Below are 26809 nucleotides of genomic sequence, written 5' to 3' on the forward strand. Positions count from 1 at the left end.
TATATATATATGTCTTCATTAGCACTAATACATAAATGCACACCAGTGTCTGAGCTATTGGGAACGTGATAGACAGCTGACCTTGACTCCGGCTGCGTAGCCAACGGGCTGCGGGGCGATGTTGGACTGGCCGGCCTCCCCGGTCACCATGGCCATGCCAAACACCTCTTGGAAGGCATCTCTCACTGCCCCCACCTTCACCTCTTTGTCTGATGTCACCACGATGTCCAAGTCCCCGCCCGACTCTAAAAAAACACAGACACAGTTAATACAGGAATAATCTCATTCCCAGACACTTCCCCCCAAATGTGCGATGTCTGGTGGACAAGACTTTATTTACCAACCAACCATCTCACACAACACCTTCCCCCTACAACAAGTTCCTGCCTGGGTCCTGCCTCCATTAAACTCACTCACTTCTCTACATCAATCCTCCCAATATTTTATTTTTATTCATTCTAATTCATTATATATTCCATGAGCCCTATACCCCTGAAACCATTGATAGTCCAGAGAAATGTTGCCATCAGATTGACAGGCATTCCACTGAGAACTCGATCACTCTGTATTCAACTGCTGAAAATCCAATTGAGTCGGTAATGCCAATGTGTGTAGCCTATATTGTTAAATCGTGCCTGTTTGTGTCTCAAGGTTGACTTGCCCGGATCATTGTACCGCTGCCTGTTTGCCAGGACATCTCAATAGAAAAAGAGAGCTGGTACATTTTAAAGGCAGTGCTCATCCAATCCTGAACCTGGAGACTCCGTGTGTAGACTTTGGCTTTTGGTGCATCAGAATGAACACCACCTGATTTAACTGACAACCAGGGATGTAGTGCTGCCGTAGCGGGAGGTCCTCACTTTTTTTCAATTTGAGACTACCCAGAGATGCATGGTAAAAATACATTACATGACCAAAAGTATGTGGACACCTGCTTGTCGAACATCTAATTTCAAAATCATGGGCATTAATATGGAGTTGGTCGCCCATTTGCTACTATAACAGCCTCCACTCTTCTGGGAAGGCTTTCCACTAGATGTTGGAACATTGCTGTGTGGATTTGCTTCCATTCAGCCACAAGAGCATTAGTGAGGTCGAGCACTGATGTTGAGCGATTAGGCAAGGCTCGCAGTTGGCATTCCAAAGGTGTTCGATGGGGTTGAGGTCAGGGCTGTGTGCAGGCCAGTCAAGTTCTTCCACACCGATCGACAAACCATTTCTGTATGAACCTCGGTTTGTGCACAGTGGCATTGTCATGCTGAAACAGGAAAGGGCCTTCCCCAAACTGTTGCCACAAAGCTGGAAGCACAGAATCGTCTAGAATGTCATTGTATGCCCTAGTGTTAAGATTTCCCTTCACTGGAACTAAGGGGCCTAGCCAGAGCCATGAAAAATAAAAAGTCCAATGGTGCCGAAATTTACACCACCAAAAAAAATCTATCACGATTGACTGTGATAATGGGCTATTTTGAAATTAGTTAGCGTATGCCCAAATGTGTTTGAGGGTATTAAAAATAAACACATTTTCTTGAGATAAGATGTGTGGGCATAGGCAGATGTTGCAATTGGAGGATGCATTTTTATCTATAATAATATTCAATAGGCTACATCTGTGGGTACAACCTGACTGAAATGATAACATTTCATTGTTAAATGTTAAAGCTGGAATGAAAGAAAAGACTGCACACCTAGTGGGTTTACAGCAGTGGTGGAAAAAGTACCCAATTGTAAGAGTAAAAGTAAAGATACCTTAATAGAAAATTACTAAAGTAAAAGTGAAATACTACTAGAGTAAAATTCTAAAAGTATTTGGTTTTAAATATACGCAAGTATCAAAAGTAAATGTAATTGCAAAAATGTACTTAAGTATCAAAAGTAAAAGTATACCACATTTCAAATTCCTTACATCAAGCAAACAGAAGGGAAAGTTATTTATTTTACAGATAGCCAGGGACACACCAACAGGTAGTCAGGATGACCAGGGATAAGTATGTGAATTGGACCATTTTCCTGTCCCACTAAGCATTCAAAATGTAACAAGTACTTTTGTGTGTCAGGGAAAATGTATGTAGTAAAAAGTACATTATTTTCTTTAGGAATGTAGTAAAGTAAAAGTAGTAAAAAATATAAATAGTAAAAGTAGATACCCCCCAAAAACTACTTAAGTAGTACTTTAAAGTGTTTTAACTTGTGTTTTAAGTAATTGTTAAGTAATTTAAGTAATTAACACTACTGGGTTTACAGCACCAGGATTAAAAGAAAAACAGTTGAGGGTTTTTATTTGATATAGTACAAGGTCAAAAGAAAGAAAATGTAGTTTAAAACAGTCAAACAATAATGAGTAAACAAGTCGCTTACCCATTATCGATTCGCTATATCCATGAAGGAGAGTGCATGCTAGCCCAAGACGAGTTTGAAAATCGAGAGACTCAACAAGCGATTTTATCCTGTACGTCCCGCAAGGAACATTTAGACTTAAGTCAGTGGCAAGTTCTTATTTAGAGGAGGAGCTTTTCTGTGATTTTAACCTGGCAGTGATTGGGAGTCCCATAGGGCGGCGCACAATTGGCCCAGCGTCATCGGGGTTTGGCTGGTGTAGGATGTCATTGTAAATAAGAATTGGTTCTTAACTGACTTGACAAGTTAAATAAAAACATTCTGGCACCAGCACACATTGTTTGCATCCCAAATGGCACCATATTCCCTACATAGTGCACTACTTTTGTCCAGGGCCCATAGGAATAGGGTGTGACTTGGGACACAGCCATTGGCTTGCAGATATAGGGCGATAATGGATAAGCTTCATCCCAATCCCCCACCCTTCTCCCCAAAGTGTGCGCTCGTACACTTCCTGTAATGGATTTCAAAGCAAGGGATTGATGTAAGCACTGGCTAGCTCGAGCGCGTTTTCAACTGGGTTGGGCTCAATTAAAATGTAAGTCTCAATTCAGGAAGTGATTTTTTGGGGGGAGAAAAAAATAAGAAATTGCTTCTCCTTTTCGGTTTATTGAGAAGCACGTTTTTTTCAATTTACTAAATTGGAATTTCAGTTCCTGAATTGATTAACCCAAACCCTAGTTCTACCACTGTTAAATGAATGATAAATGGTGTTGACTTACTGATGTATGGCGCCATGCCCGGGTCCAGAGTGGTGATCATGGATTCCACTGAGTGCTTGGTCTTATCCAGGACCGTCTTTACCATGTGGTTACCTGCCACGCCCTGAGGATGGACACACACAGTTAAAACATGTTCTAAGGCTGGATGTCATTTGCATCCCCTTAACTGACTGGTTGAAATTGTATTTATTTTATTTCACCTTTATTTAACCAGGTAGGCTAGTTGAGAACAAGTTCTCATTTGCAACTGCGACCTGGCCAAGATAAAGCAAAGCAATTCAACACATACAACACAGAGTTACACATGGAATAAACAAAACATAGTCAATAATACAGTAGAAAAATAAGTCTATATACAATGTGAGCAAATGAGGTGAGATAAGGGAGGTAAAGGCAAAAAAAAAGGATATAAGACGTTATGTTAATTAGTGTGACAATGAATGCGCTAATGACCCAAGCTAATTAGTGTCATAGCTCATTACTTCTACAGGTGGTTAAGGAAATTAAGTTAGGCTAAGTGACTGTTTCAAAGTACCATTTTTACTTTACTCTGTATCTCAGTTGTTTCAAAAGCATTCTAATGTAACTGAATAAAAACACACCATCATTAACTCATGAGTCCGTACACCAGGGGTGGTTTCAGGACAAAACAAAGTTGAGGGAACCCTGAACAGTTCCAATTGTTGAACCAACAGCGTGTGAGCGTTTGTGCCTGCCTGCCCGACTACCTGCCAGTGTGCAATGTGCATGTAATCCCAAACAAGACTGGATGGCAGGGTTTCCGTTAGCCCGTAAAAGCCGGGCATTTGGCCGATAAAAAGCTGATAAATTTGGCAGCGGCCAATTATCCGGGATAATGCTTTTTAGCCTATTCGTTGATGTAAATACCAGTCGATGTAAATACATTTGACTGGTCATGCTTATCGGTCTACAGGTTATTTTGTATAATTTTGTGGAATTAAATCGGCGTGTGTGTACAATACAGTGCATTCTTAAAGTATTCAGACCCCTTCACTTTATACACATTTCGTTACAGCTTTATTCTAAAATGGATTATATTTAAAAAAATCCTCAACCTATGCACACAATACCACCTACGGACAAAGCGAAAACAGGTTTAGATTTTTTTTGCTAATTTATTCAAAATAAAAAAATTGAAATACCTTACTTACATAGGTATTCAGACCCTGTGCCATGACACTCGAACTTGAGCTCAGGTGCATCCTGTTTCCATCGATGTTTCCACTTGTGGTAAATTCAATTGATTGGACGTGATTTGGAAAGGCACACACCTGTCTATATAAAAAGGTCCAACAGTTGACAGTTCCGGTCAGAGCAAAAACCAACCCATGGAGGTCAAAGGGATTGTCCGTAGACCTTCGAGACAGGATTGTGTCGAGGCACAGATCTGGGGAAAGGTCCCAAAAAATGTCTGCAGCATTGAAGGTGCCCAAGAACACAGTGGCCTCTATCATTCCGAAATGGAAGAAGTTTGGAACCACCAAGACTCTTCCTAGAGCTGGCCGCCTGGCCAAACTGAGCAATTTGGGGAGAAGGGCCTTGGTCAAGGAGGTGACCAACAACCCGTCACTCTGACAGAGCTCCGGAGTTCCTCTGTGGAGATGGGAGAACCTTCCAGAATGACAACCATCTCTGCAGCACTCCACAAATCAGACATTTATGGTAGAGTGGCCAGACAGAAGCCACTCCTCAGTAAGGCACATGACAGCCCACTTGGAGTTTGCCAAAAGGCACCTACAGGACTCTCAGAACATGAAAAACAAGATTCTCTGGTCTAATGAAACCAAGATTGAACTCCTTGGCCTGAATGCCAAGCTTCACATCTGGAGGAAACCAGGCACCACTCATCACCTGGCCAATACCATACCTACGGTGAAGTATGGTGGTGGCAGCATCATGCTGTGGGGATCATTGTCAGCAGCAGGGACTGGGAGATAGTCAGGATCGAAAACTTGCTCCAGAGTGCTCAAGACCTCAGACAGGGGCAAAGGTTCACCTTCCAACAGGACAACGACCCTAAGCACACAGCCAAGACAACGCAGGAGTGGCTTCGGGACAAGTCTCAATGTCCTTTAGTGGCCCAGCCAGAGCCCAGACTTGAACCCGATCGAACATCTCTGGAGAGACTTGAAAAGAGCTGTGCAGCGATGCTCCCCATCCAACCTGACAGAGCTTGAGAGGATCTGCAGAGAAGAATGGGAGAAACTCCCCAAACACTAGTGTGCCAAGCTTGTAGCATCATACCCAATAAGACGCAAGGCTGTAGTCACTGCCAAAGGTGCTTCAACAAAGTACTGACTAAAGGATCTGAATACTTATGTAAAATGTTTATTTCAGTGTTCATTTTTAAAATAAATCAGCAAAAATGTCTAAAAACCTGTTTTTACTTTGTCATTATGGGGTATTGTGTGTAGATTGATGAGGAAATAAAAACAATTTAATCCATTTTAGAATAACGCTGTAACGTAACAAAATGTGGAAAAAGTGAAGGGGTCTGAATACTTTCCCGAATGCACTGTATGAGGCTCGTCTTACATTTGCTTCAAAGTAGAGGTCGACCGATTAATCGGAATGGCTGATTAATTAGGGCCGATTTCAAGTTTTCATAACAATCAGAAAATCGGTAACCTTTATTTAACTAGGCAAGTCAGTTAAGAACATATTCTTATTTTCAATGACGGCCTAGGAACGGTGGGTTAACTGCCTTGTTCAGGGGCAGAATGACAGATTTTTACCTTGTCAGCTCAGGGATTCAATCTTGCAACCTTACGGTTAACTAGTCCAACGCTCTAACCACCTGCCTCACGAGGAGCCCGCCTGTTACGCAAATGCAGTAAGAAGCCAAGGTAAGTTGCTAGCTAGCATTAAACTTCTCTTATAAATAACAATCAATCAATCATATTCACTAGTTATAACTACACATGGTTGATGATATTACTAGTTTATCTGGCATACATTGTCCGCTTATGCATATAATCGATGCAGTGCGCATTCGCGAAAAAGGACTGTCGTTGCTCCAAACGTGTACCTAACCATAAACATCAATGCCTTTCTTAAAATCAATACACAGAAGTATATATTTTTTAAACCTGCATATTTAGCTAAAAGAAATCCAGGTTAGCAGGCAATATTAACCAGGTGAATTGTGTCACTTCTGTTTAGAAGTTCATTGCACGCAATGTCAGGGTATATGCAACAGTTTGGGGCGCCTGGCTCATTGCGAAATAATTTGCCAGAATTTTACGTAATTATGACATAACATTGAAGGTTGTGCAATGTAACAGGAATATTTAGACTCATTATTGCCACCCTTAGATCAAATACGGAACGGTTCCGTATTTCACTGAAAGAATAAACGTTTTTGTTTTGAGATGATAGTTTCCGGATCGACCACATTAACTTGTTTGGGATAGGGGGCAGCATTTTTTGGATAAATAGCGTGCCCAGAGTGAACTGCCTCCTACTCAGTCCCAGATGCTAATATACAGTGGGGCAAAAAAGTATTTAGTCAGCCACCAATTGTGCAAGTTCTCCCACTTAAAAAGATGAGAGGCCTGTAATTTTCATCATAGTACACTTCAACTATGACAGACAAAATGAGGGAAAAAAAGGAATTGTAGGATTTTCTATGAATTTATTTGCAAATTATGGTGGAAAATAAGTATTTGGTCAATAACAAAAGTTCTCAATACTTTGTATATTACCCTTTGTTGGCAATGACAGAGGTCAAACGTTTTCTGTAAGTCTTCACAAGGTTTTCACACACTGTTGCTGGTATTTTGGCCCATTCCTCCATGCAGATCTCCTCTAGAGCAGTGATGTTTTGGGGCTGTTGCTGGGCAACACGGACTTTCAACTCCCGCCAAAATTTCTATGGGGTTGAGATCTGGAGACTGGCTAGGCCACTCCAGGACCTTGAAATGCTTCTTACGAAGCCACTCCTTCGTTGCCGGCGGTGTGTTTGGGATCATTTCATGCTGAAAGACCCAGCCACGTTCATCTTCAATGCCCTGCTGATGGAAGGAGGTTTTCACTCAAAATCTCACGATACATGCCCCATTCATTCTTTCCTTTACCGGATCAGTCGTCCTGGTCCCTTTGCAGAAAAACAGCCCCAAAGCATGATGTTTCCACCCCCATGCTTCACAGTAGGTATGGTGTCTTTGGATGCAACTCAGCATTCTTTGTACTCCAACACCGACAAGTTGAGTTTTTACCAAAAAGTTCTATTTTGGTTTCATCTGACCATATGACATTCTCCCAATCTTCTTCTTCTGGATCATCCAAATGCTCTCTAGCAAACTTCAGACGGCCTGGACATGTACTGGCTTAAGCAGGGGACAAGTCTGGCACTGCAGGATTTGAGTCCCTGCGCCGTAGTGTGTTACTGATGGTAGGCTTTGTTACTTTGGTCCCAGCTCTCTGCAGGTCATTCACTAGGTCGCCCCGTGTGTTCTGGGATTTTTGCTCACCGTTCTTGTATCATTTTGAACCCACGGGTGAGATCTTGCGTGGAGCCCCAGATCGAGGGAGATTATCAGTGTTCTTGTATGTCTTCCATTTCCTAATAATTGCTCCCACAGTTGATTTCTTCAAACCAAGCTGCTTACCTATTGCAGATTCAGTCTTCCCAGCCTGGTGCAGGTCTACAATTTTGTTTCTGGTGTCCTTTGACAGCTCTTTGATCTTGGCCATAGTGGAGTTCCGAGGTTGACTGTTTGAGGTTGTGAACAGGTGCCATTAATACAGGTAACGAGTGGAGGACAGAGGGAGCCTCTTAAAGAAGAAGTTACAGTCTGTGAGAGCCAGAAATCTTGCTTGTTTGTAGGTGACCAAATACTTATTTCCACCATAATTTGCAAATAAATTCATAAAAAAATCCTACAATGTGATTTTCAGGATTTTTTTCTCTTTTTGTCTGTTGAAGTGTACCTATGATGAAAATTACAGGCCTCATCTTTTTAAGTGGGAGAACTTACACAAGGTGGCTGACTAAATACTTTTTTGCCCCACTGTATGCATAATTATTATTAGTATTGGATAGAAACACTCTGAAGTTTCTAAAACTGTTTGAATGATGTCTGTGAGTATAACAGAACTCATATGCAGGCAAAAGCAGAGAAAAAAAATCCAAACAGGAAGTGGGAAATCTGAGGTTTGTAGTTTTTGAACTCACCCCTATCGAATATACAGTGGATATGGGTTCATTTTCACTCCTAAGGCTTCCACTAGATGTCAACCGTTTTTAGAACGTGGTTTCAGGCTTCTCAGTGAAGGGGGGGGGGGCGGATTGGAGCTGTTTGAGTAAGGGGTCTGCCTACAGCCTCGTTCTCAGACACGCGCTTTCACTTGAGAGTTAGCTCTCGTTCCATTGCTTCTCTACAGACAATGGAATTCTCCGGCTGGAACATTTTTGAACTTTTATGATAAAAACATCCTAAAGATTGATTCTATACTTAGTTTGACAAGTTTCTTCGACCTGTAATATAACTTTTTGGAACGTTTCGTCCGAATGGACCAAATCGCGCTTTTGGATTTGTTTACCAAACGCCCTAACAAAAGAAGCTATTGGACATAAATGGACATAAATGGACATTATCGAACAAAACAAGCATTTGTGGAACTGCGATTCCTGGGAGTGCATTCTGATGAAGATTATCAAAGGCAAGTGAATATTTATATATGAATAATATGAATAATGTTGACTACCCAACATGGCGGATATTTCTCTGGCTGTTTTGGGCTCTGAGCGCCGTTCTCAGATTATGCTTTCAGTCAAGTTTTTTTTTAAATCTGACACAGCGGTTGCATTAAGGAGAAGTGTATCTAAAGTTCCATGCATAACACTTGAATTTTCATCAACATTTATAATGATTATTTCTGTGAATTCATGTGGCTCTCTGCAAAATCATAGCATGTTTTTGAACTACTGAACATAACACGCCAATGTAAAATGAGATTTTTGGATATAAATATGCACTTCATCGAACAAAACATACATGTATTGTGTAACATGAAGTCCTATGCGTGTCATCTGATGAAGATCAAATTCTGTTAATATAATTACCATAATCTAAATGTGATCTGTTATTCTGAGCACCGTGGGTGAACACCAAAATCAGGTTACACACCCAATGCATATGGGTCCGGCAGATTTCTCAAAATGTCTGGTAAATTAAAACGTTGCCGGTCAAATGTACGGCGCAACATTTTCAGAAACCCTGCTGGATAAATACCCTTAGGCCTTATTCCCAGTAGAGACTGGATGGATACAATTAGGCCTTATTATCAGACAAGCTGTGTTCCTGATCGCAACCGTCTCCCTAACTGTCTGAGGCATACCACAGTCCTCCTTGCCAGCCAGCCAGATGAATAGGAGGAAGAAGACCTGAAATGGCACCCAATTCCCTTTATAAGGCACTTCATTTGGCCAGAGCCCATAGAGAATAAGGAGCCCTTTGGGCTGCAGCCCTGGATATTACCAGACGTACTGGTCATCTAACGCAACACTGATAGCATTAGCAGACAATTTATGGGTGTAGTCCAGGAAAGTGTTTCCCCAATACAGGCTGTTGCGTATTGAGCGACTGGAGATTTGGTTCTGGCAGTACATTGACTGAAGGTTTATCATACAAAATGGGTTTGTGACGTGTTTGTGCCAAAATGGATGCGTTTACACAGGCAGCCCCACTTCTGATCTTTTGCCCAATTATTGTCAAAATAGCAGATCTGATTAGGCAAAATAATTGGGCTGCCTGTGTAAAAGCAGCCTAAATTACATTTGGACCGTGAGTAATTTATAAAGTAGACTTAAAGAGATTTAGTTAAATGTCAAGGGGCCGGTTTCCTCGGACACAGATTATACCTAGTACGCGACTCAATTCAAATTCGAGAAAGCATGACTTTTGTTGTGTAGGCGTCATCAGTGTCTGGGAAACAGGCTGGGGAAAGATCACTTGTTTTTTTCTCTTTTGTGACGGAAAAAAGAGACAAGGAACTGTTTAATATGCAGGAAAGGTGTTTACAAAACTCAGTGCAAAGACATGATATTGATCTGAATGCCTGATAACGCGTTTCAACCAGATGTATGCTATTCTGCTTTAGAAGAACAAAGAACTCATGTATCAAGTCAAATCTTATGTCACATGTGCCGAATACAACAGGTGTAGACTTTACCGAGGAAATGCTTACTTACGAGCTCTTTCCCAACAATGCAGAGATAAAAAGTAAGAAAAATGTGCCAAAAACGAAGAAGGAAATAGTAACGCAATAAAACAACGAGACTTTCTACAAGGAGTACTGGTACCGAGTCAATGTGCAGGGGTACGAGGTAGTTGAGGTAATATGTACATGTATGTAGGGATAAAAGTGTCTAGACAGTCAGGATTGATAATAAACAGAGTGGCAGCAGCGTATGTGAAGTGTGAAAGTGTGTTTGTGTGAGTGGCGTCAATATGAGTCTGTGTGTTGGAGTGTCAGTGTAGTATGTGTGAGTGTGTAGGTAGAGGCCAGTGAGCGTGCATAGAGCCGGTGCAAGAGAGTCAGTGCAAATAGTCAGGGTAGCTATTTGATTAACTGTTCCAGCAGTCGCTTCAGTAATGTATTACTGTTATGTGATTGCTGTACCAGGCACAGTATGTAAAATATGTAAAGTGTGATATTTAAAATATATGTAGCAAAAAAAGCTGTAAATAATATATTTGTGTGCGCCAAAGAGGGGGTGTGGAGAATGGGTTAATAAAAAACAAATATTTCAGCAGTATTATGGCTTGGGGGTAGAAGCTGTTCAGGAGTCTTTTGGTCCCATACTTTGCACTCTGGTACTGCTTGCCGTGCAGTAGTAGAGAGAACAGTCTATGACCTGGCTGGCTTTCTTGACAGTTTTTCTGGCCTTCCTCTGACACCGCCTGTCTTTGCACTATTGACTTTTGTGTCCCTGCGTTTTGACGAGGGACACAAAAGACAGACTAACGGCAAAAGCAAGTCAGCACGACAGTATGTGTTGCTACAGTGATTTCAGCAAACAGTGCAAATCAACATCAGGAAGAAAACAACGCTATGGCAGATGGCAAAAGTTGAAATATTTTAACTCTGGCGACAAGTCCCGTCTACCGTGGCTTCTGACAGCATTCACCGCCAGCCTTAAAACTTCTTGTCAATAGGGGGGGCCATTTCGTTCCCAAATTAAACTGCCTCGTACTCAATTCTTGCTCGTACAATATGCATATTATTATTACTATTGGATAGAAAACACTCTAGTTTCTAAAACCGTTTGAATTATATCTGCTCTGCTTCACGGAAACATGGCTAACTCAAGGGACGCTAACGGAGTCGGTGCAGCCAGCTGGTTTCTTCATGCATCGCGCCGACAGAAACAAACATCTTTCCGGTAAGAAGAGGGGCGGGGGGGTATGCCTTATGATTAACGAGAAGTGGTGTGATCATCATAACAACACACAAGAACTCAAGTCGTTCTGTTCACCTGATCTAGAACTCCTCACAATCAAATGTCGACCGCATTATCTACCAAGGGAATTCTCGTCAATCATAATCACAGCCGTATACATTCCCCCCCAAGCAGACACATCGATGGCCCTGAACGAACTTTATCTGACTCTTTGTAAACTGGAAACCACACACCCTGAGGCTGCATTCATCGTAGCTGCGGGTTAACAAGGCTAATCTAAAACAAAACTCCCTAAATTCTATCAGCATATCGATTGTGCTACCAGGGCTGGAAAACACTAGACCATTGTTATACTAATTTCCGCGACGCTTATAAGGCCTCCCCCGCCCCCCTTTCGGAAAAGCTGACCACGACTCCATTTTGTTGATTCCAGCCTACAAACAGAAACTCAAACAACAAGCTCCCGCGCTCAGGTCTGTTCAACGCTGGTCGCACCAATCTGAATCCACGCTTCAAGACTGCTTCGATCACGCGGATTGGAATATGTTCCGCAGCGTCCAACAACAATATTGACGAATATGCTGATTCGTGAGCGAGTTCATTAGAAGTGCATTGACGATGTCGTACCCACAGCAACGATAAAAACATTCCCAAACCAGAAACCGTGGATTGACGGCAGCATTCGCGTGAAACTGAAAGCGCGAACCACTGCTTTAACCAGGGCAAGGTGACCGAAGCATGACCGAATACAAACAGTGTAGCTATTCTCTCCGCAAGGCAATCAAACAGGCTAAGTCTCAGTACAGAGACAAAATCGAGTCGCAATTCAACAGCTCAGACACAAGAGGATTGCGAGGTCTTACAGTCAATCACGGATTACAAAAAGAAACCAGCCCGTCGAGACCAGGATGTCTTGCTCCCAGACAGGCTAAACAACTTTTTTGCCCGCTTTGAGGACAATACAGTGCACTGACACGGCCCCTACCAAAACCTGCGGTCTCCTTCACTGCAGCGAGTGAGTAAAACATTTAAACGGTTAACCCTCGCAAGGCTGCAGGCCCAGACGGCATTCCCAGCCGCGTCCTCAGAGCATGCGCAGACCAGCTTGCTGGTGTGTTTACGGACATATTCAATCAATCCTTATCCCAGTCTGCTTCCCACATGCTTCAAGAGGGCCACCATTGTTCCTTCCCAAGAAAGCTAAGGTACTGAGCTAAACGACTACCGCCCCGTAGCACTCACACTGCGTCATCATGAAGTGCTTTGAGAGACTAGTCAAGGACCATATCACCTCCACCCTACCGGACACCCTAGACCCACTCCAATTTGCTTACCGACCCAATAGGTCCACAGACGACGCAATCGCAACCACACTGCACACTGCCCTAACCCATCTGGACAAGAGGAATACCCATGTGAGAATGCTGTTCATCGATTACAGCTCAGCATTTAACACCATAGTACCCTCCAAACTCGTCATCAAGCTCGAGACCCTGGTCTCGACCCGCCCCTGTGCAACCTGGTCCTGGACTTCCTGACGGCCGCCCCCAGGTGGTGGGTAGGTAACAACATCTCCACCCCGCTGATCCTCAACACTGGGGCCCCACAAGGGTGCTTCTGAGCCCTCTCCTGTACTCCCTGTTCACCCAAGACTGCGTGGCCATGCACGCCTCCAACTCAATCATCAATTTGCGGATGACACTACAGTGTAGGCTTGATTACCAACAACGACGAGACCGGCTACAGGGAGGAGGTGAGGGCCCGGAGTGTGTGTCAGGAAAATAACCTCACACTGAACGTCAACAAAACACAAGGAGAGATGATGTGGACTCAGGAAACAGCAGAGGGGCACCCCCTATCCACATCGACGGGTCAGTAGTGGAGAAGTGGAAAGTTTTAAGTTCCTCGGTGTACACATCACGGACAAACTGAATTGGTCCACCCACACAGACAGCGTTGTGAAGAAGCGCAGCAGCGCCTCTTCAACCTCAGGAGGCTGAAGAAATTCGGCTTGTCACCAAAAGCACTCACAAACTTCTACAGATGCACAATCGAGAGCATCCTGTCGGGCTGTATCACCGCCTGGTACGCAACTGCTCCCCCCACAACCGTAAGGCTCCCAGAGGGTAGTGAGGTCTGCAGAACGCATCACCGGGGCAAACACCTGCCCTCCAGGACACCTACACCACCCGATTCACAGGAAGGCCATAAAGATCATCAAGGACAACAACCACCCAAGCCACTGCCTGTTCACCCCGCTATCATCCAGAAGGCGAGGTCAGTACAGGTGCATCAAAGCAGGACCGAGAGACTGAAAAACAGCTTCTATCTCAAGGCCATCAGACTGTTAAACAGCCACCACTAAAACATTTAGCGCCGCTGCCAACATACTGACTCAACTCCAGCCACTTTAAAATGGAATTGATGGAAATTATGTAAAAATGTACCACTAGCCACTTTAAGCAATGCCACTTAATACAATGTTTACATACCCTACATACCCATCTCATATATTACTGTTACTCATATCATCTACTGCATCTTGCCATCTTTATGCAATACATGTACCACTAGCCACTTTAAACTATGCCACTTTAGTTTACATACCCTACAGTACTCATCTCATACGTATATACCGACTCTATACCATCTACTTGCATCTGCCATGCCGTTCTGTACCACCACTCATTCATATATCTTTTATGTACATATTCTTTATCCCTTTACACTTGTGTGTGTGTGTAAGGTAGTATGTGGAAATAGGTTAGATTACTGTTGGTATTACTGCATTGTCGGAACTAGAAGCACAAGCATTTCGCCTACACTCGCATTAACATCTGCTAACCATGTGTATGTGACTAATAAAATTTGATTTGATTTGATTTGAGTAAAACAACTCGAGTTGGAGCAATCTTCCTGTCAGGAAGTGAGAATCTGAAATTGGGAACTCTGTTCCTGGTCAGTTAAAAATTGCAATTATTCTTTTGTCGACAAGCACTGCATACGATTTCCCCTAGATGTCAGCAAGCGGTGAGAATTGGAATGGCGTTGCTAGGCAGATCTGAGGCCGTTATAATGGGCTTGGCACGAGGGGTGCACCCTTTTCAACGTTCGTCATGGCGCAAAGCAGACCTCAGGATGGCATTCTGAAAAGCTCACGTTATCGGCGTTAGATATATCCGGCTCTGATTTTATTCGATATAGGTGTTTAGAAACATCATAACGTGTTATTTTAACCGAGTTATATCAGTTTATATGAGTATATTCGATTTTCGGAATTTTCTTTGTCCTGCGTTTTGAAGAGTGGCATGTCTGGGCCACATATCTAATGTTTGCTGCTAATTACACGGTTGAAGCGACATTCTACAGCCGAGCAACGATTATTATGGACAAAGGACAACTTGCCAAGATTCTGATGGAAGCTCAACAATAGTAAGAAATTTATGCGTAATCGTATTTTTATGTCTGAATAATGTTTCATGAACATAAATTCCATCAATATTTCGGCACGGTCTCGCTGTAACGCACGCTGTATGTCAGTAACGTTAATTTAAAAAAATCTACACAGCGGGTTGCATTAAGAACTAATGTATCTTTCATTTGCTGTCCAACCTGTATTATTTAGTCAAGTTATATTAGTTATTGATTAGATAGGGCCTTAGAGGAAGATTGCGATTATCATGACGGTCTTTCCTCGTAGTGTAGTGCGCAATACTCAAGATGGTGCCGGACAGATTGCTTGAAGTTTGCTACTATTCACATTGTAAACACGATTTGTGCCGCTACATATGCACATTTTCGAACAAACCCTATATGCATGTGTAATATGATGTTACAGGACTGTCATCTGATGAAGTTTATGAAGGTTAGTCAAAAATTATATATCTTTTCTGGTTTGTTACGATCGCTAACTTTGCTGCTGGTAAATGGCTTGTGTTTCTGGCTATTGTGATAAGCTAATATAATGTTATATTGTGTTTTCGCTGTAAAACACTTTTAAAAAAATCGGAAATATTGGCTGGATTCACAAGATGTTTGTCTTTCATATGCTGTACACCATATATTTTTCAGAAATGTTTTATGATGAGTATTTAGGTATTTGACGTTGTCTCTGTAATTATTCTGGCTGCTTCGGCGCTATTCAGATTGCAGCTGCAATGTAGAACTGTGATTTATACTGAAATATGCACATTTTCAAACAAAACATATGCTATACAATAAATCTGTTATCAGACTCATCTGATGAAGTTGTTTCTTGGTTAGTGACTATTTATATCTTTTATTTGGTCGAATTTGTGATAGCTACCTATGCAGGAAAAAATGGGGGAAAAAAGTTGTCTTTTGCTATGGTGTTAGCTAATAGAAATATATTGTGTCTTCCCTGTAAAACATTTTAAAAATCAGAAATGATGGCTGGATTCACAAGATGTTTATCTTTCATTTGGTGTTGGACTTGTGATTTCATTAACATTTATTATATGATTATCCCTGTGGCTTTAGGCTAGGCTATGCTAGTCAGCTTTTTTGATGGGGGGGATCCCGGATCCGGGTTTGTGACTCGTTAGAGGTTAATGGCATTTACCGTTGTGCTCTCATTGAAAACAATGACATCCGGGTTACCGCCTGCCATCTTCCTCGTGCCACGTAAACGCAGAATTAGTCCTGTTTTTAGTTTAGTGAGCATTTCCTGCTTTTAAAAAGGCAGCCCTGCTGTGTTGCCTGGGTCGTGTTCATTAGACATCAAACCGAAGAAAACGGACTGAAACAGGGAAGGACTACCTGGGCTTGTGAAATAGAAAAGCCTATTTCCGTTGTACAATATTTTAAAACTTTCTCCTAATGAACACGATGCTGATGTCCACTACTGTGTGTGTGTGTTCACATTACTTTGAGAGTGTCAGGTGCGTAAAAACATCCACTGCCCTACTGAAATTACTGAAAAAGACGTACCTTGAAGAAACCCCAAATGCCGCCCCCCGCGTTGGCATCTATGGCGAGGCGGGGGTCCTCGTTTTCGACCTCAGGGAAGGTGATGGGGGAGCCGGCGTCTAGACCCCCTGACATCATTGGCTGTTGCACCATTGGGTTGGATACTACCCCTGGAAGAGATACATCATGAATACCGTTACCACCCATCATAACGCACTGTATACCAGGGTTGTGTTCATTAGGCACCAAAAGGAAATGTTTTCGGAACAGAAAACGAAAACATGTGTTTCTTATCAGACACATTCAGGTAGTCCCTTCCTTGTTGTAGTCTGCTTTCTTGTGTTCATAAGGGGCCAAACTGGTGGTATTCAAATAAGGGCCTGGAGGACAATAACCCTGCAGGTTCTCATCCTTTCCTTCTCAACAGGGACTGATTAAGACCTTGGACACCAAGGTCTGCCCAATTAAGGACAGGAATCAGTCAGAGAGAGAAAAAAAAAAGCTGACCTTGAGGCCTGGATTTAAATACCCCTGCTGTATCCAATAGGCATACAGAATGACAACCAAAAACAGGTGGACTTGCACAGTAACAAAATAATGTAATCAAGAGAATAGACACTAGGTAAACACATGTATCCATGCAAAATCAACAGCAGAAACGGATACATAAACCACACCCACCTCAAAGACAAACACCTTGGCTCAAACAAACATTCAAACCATTTTAATGTGTCACCGTTGTGATGTTTAACCATTGTGTGTGTGCGCATTGCCCTATGTGTTTGTGAGGTAGTATGTTACTCACTCTGTGAAAGTGCTTGTCTTTTTTAAATGAGTCACATGTAATTGGAGTGTAGTGAAATACTTCAGCTCTGAGTTCCAACAGTGCAGGTGTGAATGACACAAAAAACTATATATAAAAAATATACTGAACAAAAATATAACACCCAACAATTTCAATGGTTTTACTGACGTATAAGGAAATCAGTCAATTAAAATTAAAAAAAAATGGCCCTAATCTATGAATTTCACATGACTGGGAATACAGATCTGCATCTATTAGTCACAGATATCTTCTTTTTTTTTAAAGGGAGGGGCGTGGATCAGAAAACCAGTCAGTATCTGGTGTAACCACCATTTGCCTCATGTAGCATGACATCTCCTTCACATAGAGTTGATCAGGCTGTTGATTGTCCCACTCCTCTTTAATGGCTTTGCGAAGTTGCTGGATATTGGTGGGAACTGGAACACGCTGTCGTACACGTCGAACCAGAGCATCCCAAACATGCTCAAATCAAATCAACGGGTGACATGTCTGGTGAGGATGCAGGCCATGGAAGAACTGGGAAATGTTCAGCTACCAGGAATTGTGTAAAGATTCTTGCAACATGAGGCCGTGCATTAACATGGATGAATGGCACGACAATGGGCATCAGGATTTCGTCACGGTATCTCTGTGCATTCAAATTGCCATCGATAAAAATGCTAATTCTGTTTGATGTCCGTAACTTATGCTTGCCCATACCATAACCCCACCATGGGGCACTCTGTTCAAAACGACGTTGAGGCGGCTTATGGTAGAGAAATTAACATTCAATTCTCTGGCAACAGCTCTGGTGGACATTCCTGCAGTCAGCATGCCAATTGCATGCTCCATCAACTTGATACATCTGTGGCAATGTTTTATGTAACAAAACTGTATTTTTTTTGTCCCCAGCACAAGATGCAAATGTGTAATGATCATGTTTAAATCAGCTACTTGATATGCTGTCAGGTGGATGGATTATCTTGGCAAGGGAGAAATGTGACTCGTTTGAGGAAACTAGGCGTATGTCACTACTTAACAGGAGAGGCATTTGAATGTAAACATACCTTTATCAAAAACTTTCATGTGCCTTAATAACAAACTTGTATTCCATCTGTAAATACAAATGGTTAATTACGAGTCTAGTTGGTTTATCCACAGGAAAAGCCAGGAACCTTCCTGCTAGCCATGATTGGCTGAGATAATGGATGGGCTGGACATGCCAGGAGATGAGTTTGGATTGGTCTGCCATGTAGCGTGCTTCTGTTTATAACGTGAGCTGCTCAGTATGTGGTGATAATCCTTTCTACCGAGCCGTTTTTTAAAATAGATAACGTTAGCCATCCAGAACTAGAACATTTGCTACTTTTCTCAACAACATTGATACCCTGAATTTAGCAGGTGCTATTGACAGATGAGTTGGAAAACGTGATTTACTACTTTCTGCACAAGCCACGGTCAGTGTGAACCGGAGTGGCTTGACCAGTGGAGGCTCCTGAGAGGACCATCTTCAACGACGTTCCATAAAAATAGTGAAACTATACTAAATATATTCATATGTCACCAAATAATGGATAGAAATACACTGTCTTGCAATACTGTAGAACCTTAGAGTAGCCGGAGGACAGCTAGCTTCCGTCCTCCTCTGGCTACATTGACTTCAATACAAAACCTAGGAGGCTCGTAGGCCTCAACCCCTTCCATAGACATACTCTACCATTCAAAAGTTTGGGGTCACTTAGAAATTCTTGTTTTTGAAAGAAAAGCAAAATTTTTGTCCATCAAAATAACATCAAATTGATCAGAAATACAGTGTAGACATTGTTAATGTTGTAAATGACTATTGTAGCTGGAATCGGCAGATTTTTTATGGAATATCGACATAGGCGTAGAGAGGTCCATTACCAGCAACCATCACTCCTGTGTTCCAATGGCACGCTGTGTTAGCTAATTCAAATTCATCATTAGAAAACCCTTTTGCAATTATGTTAGCACAGCTGAAAACTGTTGTGCTCATTAAAAAAGCAATACAACTGGCCTTCTTTAGACTAGTTGAGTATCTTGAGCATCAGCATTTGTGGGTTCGATTACAGGCTCAAAATGGCCAGAAAAAAAGACTTTTCTTCTGAAACTCATCAGTCTATTCTTGTTCTGAGAAATGAAGGTTATTCCATGCGAGAAATTGCCAAGAAACTGAAGATCTCGTACAACGCTGTGTACTACTTACTTCACAGAACAGCGCAAATTGGCTCTATCCAGAACGGAAAGGGGAGTGGGAGGCCCCGGTGCACAAGTGAGCAAGTATATTAGAGTGTCTAGTTTGAGAAACAGACACCTCACAAGTCCTCAAATGGCAGCTTCATTAAATAGTACCCACAAAACACCAGTCTCAACGTCAACAGTGAAGAGGCGACTCCGGGATGCTGGCCTTCCAGGCAGAGTTGCAAAATAAAAGCCATCTCTCAGACTGGCCAATAAAAAGTGAAGATTAAGATGGGCAAAAGAACACAGACACTGGACAGAGGAAGATCGGAAAAAAGCGTTATGGACAGACAAATCTAAGTTTGAGGTGTTCGGATCACAAAGAAGAACATTTGTGAGACGCAGAAAAAATGAAGATGCTGGAGGAGTGCTTGACGCCATCTGTCAAACATGGTGGAGGCAATGTGATGGTCTGGGGGTGCTTTGGTGGTGGTAAAGTGGGAGATTTATACAGGGTAAAAGGGATCTTGAAGAAGGCCATCAGTCAATTTCGCTACGCCATGCCATCCCCTGTGGACGGCGCTTAATTGGAGCCAATTTCCTCCTACAACAGAACAATTACCCAAAGCACAGCTCCAAAATTTGCAAGAACTATTTAGGGAAGAAGCAGTCAGCTGATATTCTGTCTATAATGGAGTGGCCAGCACAGTCACCAGATCTCAACCTTACTGAGCTGTTGTGGGAGCAGCTTGACTGTATAGTATGTAAGAATTGCTCATCAAGCCAATCCAACTTGTGGAAGGTGCTTCAGGAAGCATAGGGTGAAATCTCTTCAGATTACCTCAACAAATTGACAACTAAAATGCCAAAGGTCTGCAAGGCTGTAATTGCTTCAAATGGAAGATTCTTTGACGAAAGCAAAGATTGAAGGACACAATTATTTCAAATAAAAATCATTTATAACCTTGTCAACGTCTTGACTATATTTCCCATTCATTTTGCCACTCATTTCATGTATGTTTTCATGGAAAACAAGGACATTTCTAAGTCACCCCAAACTTAACGGTAGTGTACATGGTAATTATGACCACTTCCAGAGAACATCCTCGAACCAATCAAAGCTTTCGCAGTATGAACTGACATATTGCTCATCCAATCACAGGATTAGGATCAGAGAATGAACCTAGTGTGTTGCAATGGGATTGTGCCACAGAGCATTATGGAGGTTATATGTGTTGAGAAGCTTGGTGACATTGTTGGATAGAGATTAAGAGTGATTATGTTTACATTTAATTTTTATTTAACTAGGCAAGTCAGTTATGAACAAATTCTTATTTACAATGAAGGCCTACACCGGGCAAACCTGGACGATGCCGGGCCAAATTGTGCGCCGCCCTATGGGACTCCCAAACACGGCCGGTTGTGATACAGCCTTGAACGAACCAGGGTGTCTGTAGTGGTGACGCCTCTAGCACTGAGATGCAATGCCATAGACTGCTGCGCCACTCGGGAGCCTGAAGAGTGATAGTTGAGCATTTTTTGGATATTCAATTCTAATTCGTTTTTTCTAATTACAGGAGATACTTATATTTAATAAAATCATTTCATTGGTTTTAGTACTGTGACGAAAGAACATTGAGTGTTCAGCTAAACGGAATCACAAAAGCAGGGAGCATATAAATGCCTACATCAGATTAAATATTCTGGGAAAAAGCCACATTGATCATGTAATGGACGAAGGTCTGCGTATTCAAACTGCGCAACACAACGAGAAAGTAAAAAGAAACAGGGATGTACTCAAGCGGCTTAACGACACCACTGCAATTTTGGGCATGCAAGAATTAGCTTTGAGGACACGTCAAGAGGGAAAGTTACGCTAACAAAGGCAACGACAGGGAGCTTGCAGAGGTAATAGCACATTATGATGTGCTATTAATCTTAAATGAATTAAGAAAATCCTCACTGGTACGAAAAGGCCATCGACCAGTATGCCAAGTAGACTGAGTAGATTGGACTTCTTTAAAAGTAAGGATTTAACATGTGCCCCATTATAATAATGTTTACATTAGTTTAATTTCATTTACAATTATGTTACCAATTTTGTATGAATTGATATTCATTTAAAATGTTGTTTTCAACAGTATTTCCCCCATGCTCCACCCATGGCCCTCTGAAGAACTGAACAGCCCTGGTCCTCCGCTGTCTGTTATTCCCCATATTCCCTTTCATCCACTGGCACATTGAATATTTCCTCTCCAAGCACTGCGAGTACCCCTATACATTTTATTTAATTAATATGTAGAGTCAATCACATACACAATGTGATTTCACTCCTTGCTTGGACTAACTCATTCTTAGCTCTTTAGTCTAACTGTGTGTTAAAGTTTTGTTTTCAGAGTCAAATCCTGTCCTGCCCTTAGTGGAGGAGTTGGGCTCTTTTCCAACACAATCCATGATGAGCCTTTTTCTGTACTGAAGCCTCAACCCTGTCCTGCACTGAAGTCAAGCCTCTGAACTAGAGGTCAACCGATTAAATCGGAATGGCCGAATAATTAGGGCCGATTTCGAGTTTTCATAACAATCGGAAAATCGGTAATTGGACGCCGATTTTTTTTAATTTCATTAATTTTTTTACACCTTTATTTAAGTAGGCAAGTCAGTTAAGAACACTTTTATTTTCAATGACGGCCTAGGAACGGTGGGTTAACTGCCTTGTTCAGAGGCAGAATGACAGATTTTTACCTTGTAAGCTCAGGGATTCAACCTAACGGTTAACTAGTCCAACGCTCTAACCACCTGCCTCACGAGGAGCCCGCCTGTTACGCGAATGCAGTAAGAAGCCAAGGTAAGTTGCTAGCTAGCATTAAACTTATCTTATAAAAAACAATCAATCAATCATAATCACTAGTTATAACTACACATGGTGGATGATATTACTAGTTTATCTAGCGTGTCCTGCGTTGCATATAATCGATGCAGTGCGCATTTGCGAAAAAGGACTGTCGTTGCTCCAACGTGTACCTAACCATAAACATCAATGCCTTTCTTAAAACTTCTTAAGGCTAGGGCGCGGGATTTTCGTTTTTGGCTAAAAAAACGTACCCATTTGAAACTGCCTATTTCTCAGCCCCCGAAACTAGAAAACACTCTGAAGTTTCAAAAACTGTCAAAATTCTGTCTGTGAGTTAAACAGAACTGATATTGTAGGCTAAAACCTGAGGAAAATCCAATCAGGAAGTGCTCCTGTTTTTGAAACCTCTCTGTTCCTATGCATCCCTATTGCCCATTTAAAGGGATATCAACCAGACTTCTTTTTCTATGGCTTCCTTAAGGTGTCAACAGCCTTTAGACATAGTTTCAGGCTTTTATTTTGAAGAATGAGCGTGAACGACCACATTGCGTAAGTGGATAGGTGGGGGCTCTCAGAGTGAGTTGTGCGAAAAGGAGAAAGGCAGCCATTGTTACTCCTGACTCATGTTAAAAGGAACCATCAGCTTTCATATGTTCTCATGTTCTGAGCAAGGAACTTAAACATTAGCTTTCTTACATGGCACATATTGCACTTTTACTTTCTTCTCCAACACTATGTTTTTGCATTATTTAAACCAAATTGAACATGTTTCATTATTTATTTGAGGCTAAATTGATTTTATTGATGTATTATATTAAGTTAAAATAAGTGTTAATTCAGTATTGTTGTAATTGTCATTATTACAAATAAATAAAAAGGAAATCGGCCGATTAATCGGTATCGGCTTTTTTGGTCCTCCAATAATCGGTATTGGCGTTGAAAAATCATAATCGGTCGACCTCTACTCTGAACACCTCTACTCATGCCTCATTCAATCACTGCTGCCCTTCCCAACACAAAGTAGCCCTCTTATTCCCATTCCCCATAATATTGTATTATAAATGTCTTTAAAAGTTTTAGGTTAAAATCATAGCTCTTTGATGATTTTTCAAATGCGCTTTGCCGATCGTTCTGCGACTATACCATGGGTCTTCCATCCTCAAATTTTCAAGTCACCAGCCTCCACTGGACTTGACAACGCTGGCCAAACGAGATGTAGCTACAAACAAAACAGAGTTAAATGTCTGCCGTGAAGCGTTCATCCATGTATACGGATAAGAGTCTAGCTACATTTTCAGATATTATACATTTCTAACTTCGTCAGAAAGTTGTTTTCATTGCAAGTTAAACTGTTAGCTAGCTAGTGAACATTAGCTTGCTGGCTCGCTGTGTAGTAATATTATTCGAATCACAGAACTATTTGCATTCTTAACTATAGCCTAATGTTAGCTAGCTAACATTGAACCTGGTTGGTTATCTTTAGATACCTGCAGACTCATACTACAGCTATGACATAAATTGTATTGGTTGGTAGTAGTATGAGTTGGGATTATGCAGGTTCATTGTTTAGTTAGCTAGCTACATGTCTAAACGAAACACTTCACCAGATGATTAAATGACCCATCCACTTAGCCTGATGTGGCTGGGGGTTGGTTCTAGCATTTTCTTCACATGACCCATCAATTCAGACAAGTGTGTCAGGTAAGCGTCATCTAATAATTATAAAATATTTTTATCTGGGCACTCAGTTTTTGATATTGCTACTATGAAAGTAACCATTTCACTGTACTGTTTACACCTTCTGTATCCTGTGCATGTGACAAATCAACTTTTTATTTGATATTGTGTGTGTTTACCAGAGACAGTAATGTGAAGAATAACATGACCTGGACCAAAGTCAGATTAGGGTGTAGGCCAAGGACAAGATAGTGTATTTTTACCTGGAGTTTTCCCTTATAGTAGGCTACTTTCACCACTTTTAGTCTTTGGTTGTTTACTAAACTAATCACTGTTTAGCAAATATCCTCACATGTGAAGCCTTAAAGAGGTGGGTGGGGCTAAGGCTTAAAATATCATAACCGCTATCGATAAGAGACATTACTGTGCAGCCGTATTCATCGACCTGGCCAAGGCTTTCGACTGTCAATCACCGCATTCTTATCAGCAGACTAAACAGCCTTGGTTTCTCAAATGACTGCCTCGCCTGGTTCACCAACTACTCCTCTGATAAAGTTCAGTGTGTCAAATCAGATGGCCTGTTGTCTGGACCTCTGGCAGTCTCTATGGGGGTGAAAAGGGTTCAATTCTCGGGCCGACTCTCTTCTCTGTATACATCAATGATGTTGCTCTTGCTGCTGGTTATTCTCTGATCCACCTCTACGCAGACAACACTAACCTCCAGAGGAGCTTCAATGCCATACAACTCTCCTTCCGTTGCCTCCAACTGCTCTTAAATGCAAGGAAAACTAAATGCATGCTCTTCAACCGATCGCTGCCCGCACCTGCCCGCCCGTCCAGCATCACCACTCTGGACAGTTCTGACAGAATATCTGGACAACAAAAAAAAAAACTAAGTGTCTGGTTAGACTGTAAACTCTCCTTCCAGACTCACATTAAGCATCTTCAATCCAAAATTAAATCTAGAATCAGCTTATTTCGCAACAAAGCATCCTTCACTCATGCTGCCAAACATAACCTCGTAAAACTGACCATCCTACCGATCCTCGACTTCGGCGATGTCGTTTACAAAATAGCCTCCAACACTCTACTCAACAAATTGGATGCAGTCTATCACAGTGCCATCCGTTTTGTCACCAAAGCCCCATATACTACCCACCATTGTGACTTGTACGCTCTCGTTGGCTGGCCCTCGCTTCATACTCGTCGCCAAACCCACTGGCTCCAGGTCATCTACAAGTCTCTGCTAGGTAAAGCTCTGCCTTATCTCAGCTCACTGGTCACCATAGCAGCACCCATCCGTAGCACACGCTCCAGCAGGTATACCTCACTAGTCACCCCCAAAGCCAATTCTTCCTTTGGCCACCTTTCCTTCCAGTTCTCTGCTGCCAAAGACTGGAACGAACTACAAAAATCACTGAAGCTGGAGACAAATCTCCCTCACTAGCTTTAAGCACCAGCTGCCAGAGCAGCTCACAGATCACTGCACATAGCCCATCTGTAAATAGCCCATCCAACTACCTCATCCCCATACTGTATTTATTTATTTATCTTGCTCCTTTGCACCCCAGTATTTCTACTTGCACATTCATCTTCTGCACATCAATCACTCCAGTGTTTAATTGGTATATTGTAATTACTTTGCCACCATGTCCTATTTATTGCCTTACCCCCCTTATCTTACCTCATTTGCACAGACTGTATATAGATTTTTCTACGGTATGTTTGTTTATTTATTCCATGTGTAACTCTGTGTTGTTGTATGTGTCGAACTGCTTTGCTTTATCTTGGCCAGTTGCAAATTAGAACTTGTTCTCAACTAGCCTACCTGGTTAAATAAAGGTGAAGTAAAAAAATAAAATAAAATAAAAAGGTACACCTCCAATTGACTCAAATGATGTCAATTAGCCTATAAGAAGCTTCTAAAGCCATGACATTTTCTGGAATTTTCCAAGCTGTTTAAAAGGCACAGTCAACTCAGTGTATGTAAACTTCTTACCCACTGGAATTGGGACCCACTGGAATTTATTCTTGGCCAGGTCGCAGTTTTAAATGAGAACTTGTTCTCAACTAGCCTACCTGGTTAAATAAAGGTGAAATACATGTTTTTTTTTTTTTTTTTAAACAGGATGGCGAAGGAGAATGTTTAATATGTGTAGACAAAGAAGAGCTCTCCAGTAGGTGTACCAAAACATTTTCTCAAAAGTGTGGTTATAAGTTTACCAACTTTCAAAGCAGAATTACTTTCCCATTGTTCTTCAACTGCAGTGTATGATATACCATTTTCTAGCTCTGAGTCTATACTTTTATACAATTTAAAAAATACAATTTCAAATGTTGTTACATAAGACCGAATCGAGGCGGTCGGTTACAAATGCTCACTAACAGATGAGCAAATGTGCGCATAACAATTGAGAGACATACGCTCTTTTGTGCATGTATATACATATTTACAACGGACAAAAATAGATATCCATTGGGGTGTGGGCAGGCTAAATAAAATGTCCATATGGAGAGTGGGTAGGACTAGTGGAGTAGGTTGCGTGTGTCTCCTCTCCATGTGCGTTTCTGTGTCTGTGTGTCAAGCCCTAGAGAGGGCCAACCCGGAACCTGGCAGTCCACTGAGCCGCTCAAATTGGTGGGCTTATTTCCCTCTCTGCTTGACCACAGATAATAGCTTTCCCTTTAGCCCACTGACCCCTTCCCCATCTCACACACAGAGGGCAGAGTAAAAGTGCCAGACTGATGACCATGATTGAATGTGCATTCTAAGAGATTCAAGTGAGAGAATATCTTAA

General features: G+C 41.8%; 1 protein-coding gene across 2 annotated transcripts in view; it reads right to left on the bottom strand.

Moving 5' to 3' along the window:
- Positions 1 to 26809, bottom strand: part of prrc1 (proline-rich coiled-coil 1) — a 38896-nt gene that overhangs the window by 8860 nt on the left and 3227 nt on the right. For both annotated transcript variants that reach the window (XM_023984577.2, XM_023984578.3), the window contains exons 4-6: positions 16498 to 16646; positions 3120 to 3222; positions 82 to 245 (exon numbers count right to left, since the gene is read on the bottom strand). In XM_023984577.2, the coding sequence (XP_023840345.1) occupies positions 82 to 245; positions 3120 to 3222; positions 16498 to 16646 (416 nt within the window). The remainder of the gene's footprint in view (positions 1 to 81; positions 246 to 3119; positions 3223 to 16497; positions 16647 to 26809) is intronic.

The sequence above is a fragment of the Salvelinus sp. IW2-2015 genome, linkage group LG4q.1:29 (assembly GCF_002910315.2).
Source record: "Salvelinus sp. IW2-2015 linkage group LG4q.1:29, ASM291031v2, whole genome shotgun sequence".
NCBI lineage: Eukaryota > Metazoa > Chordata > Actinopteri > Salmoniformes > Salmonidae > Salvelinus > Salvelinus sp. IW2-2015.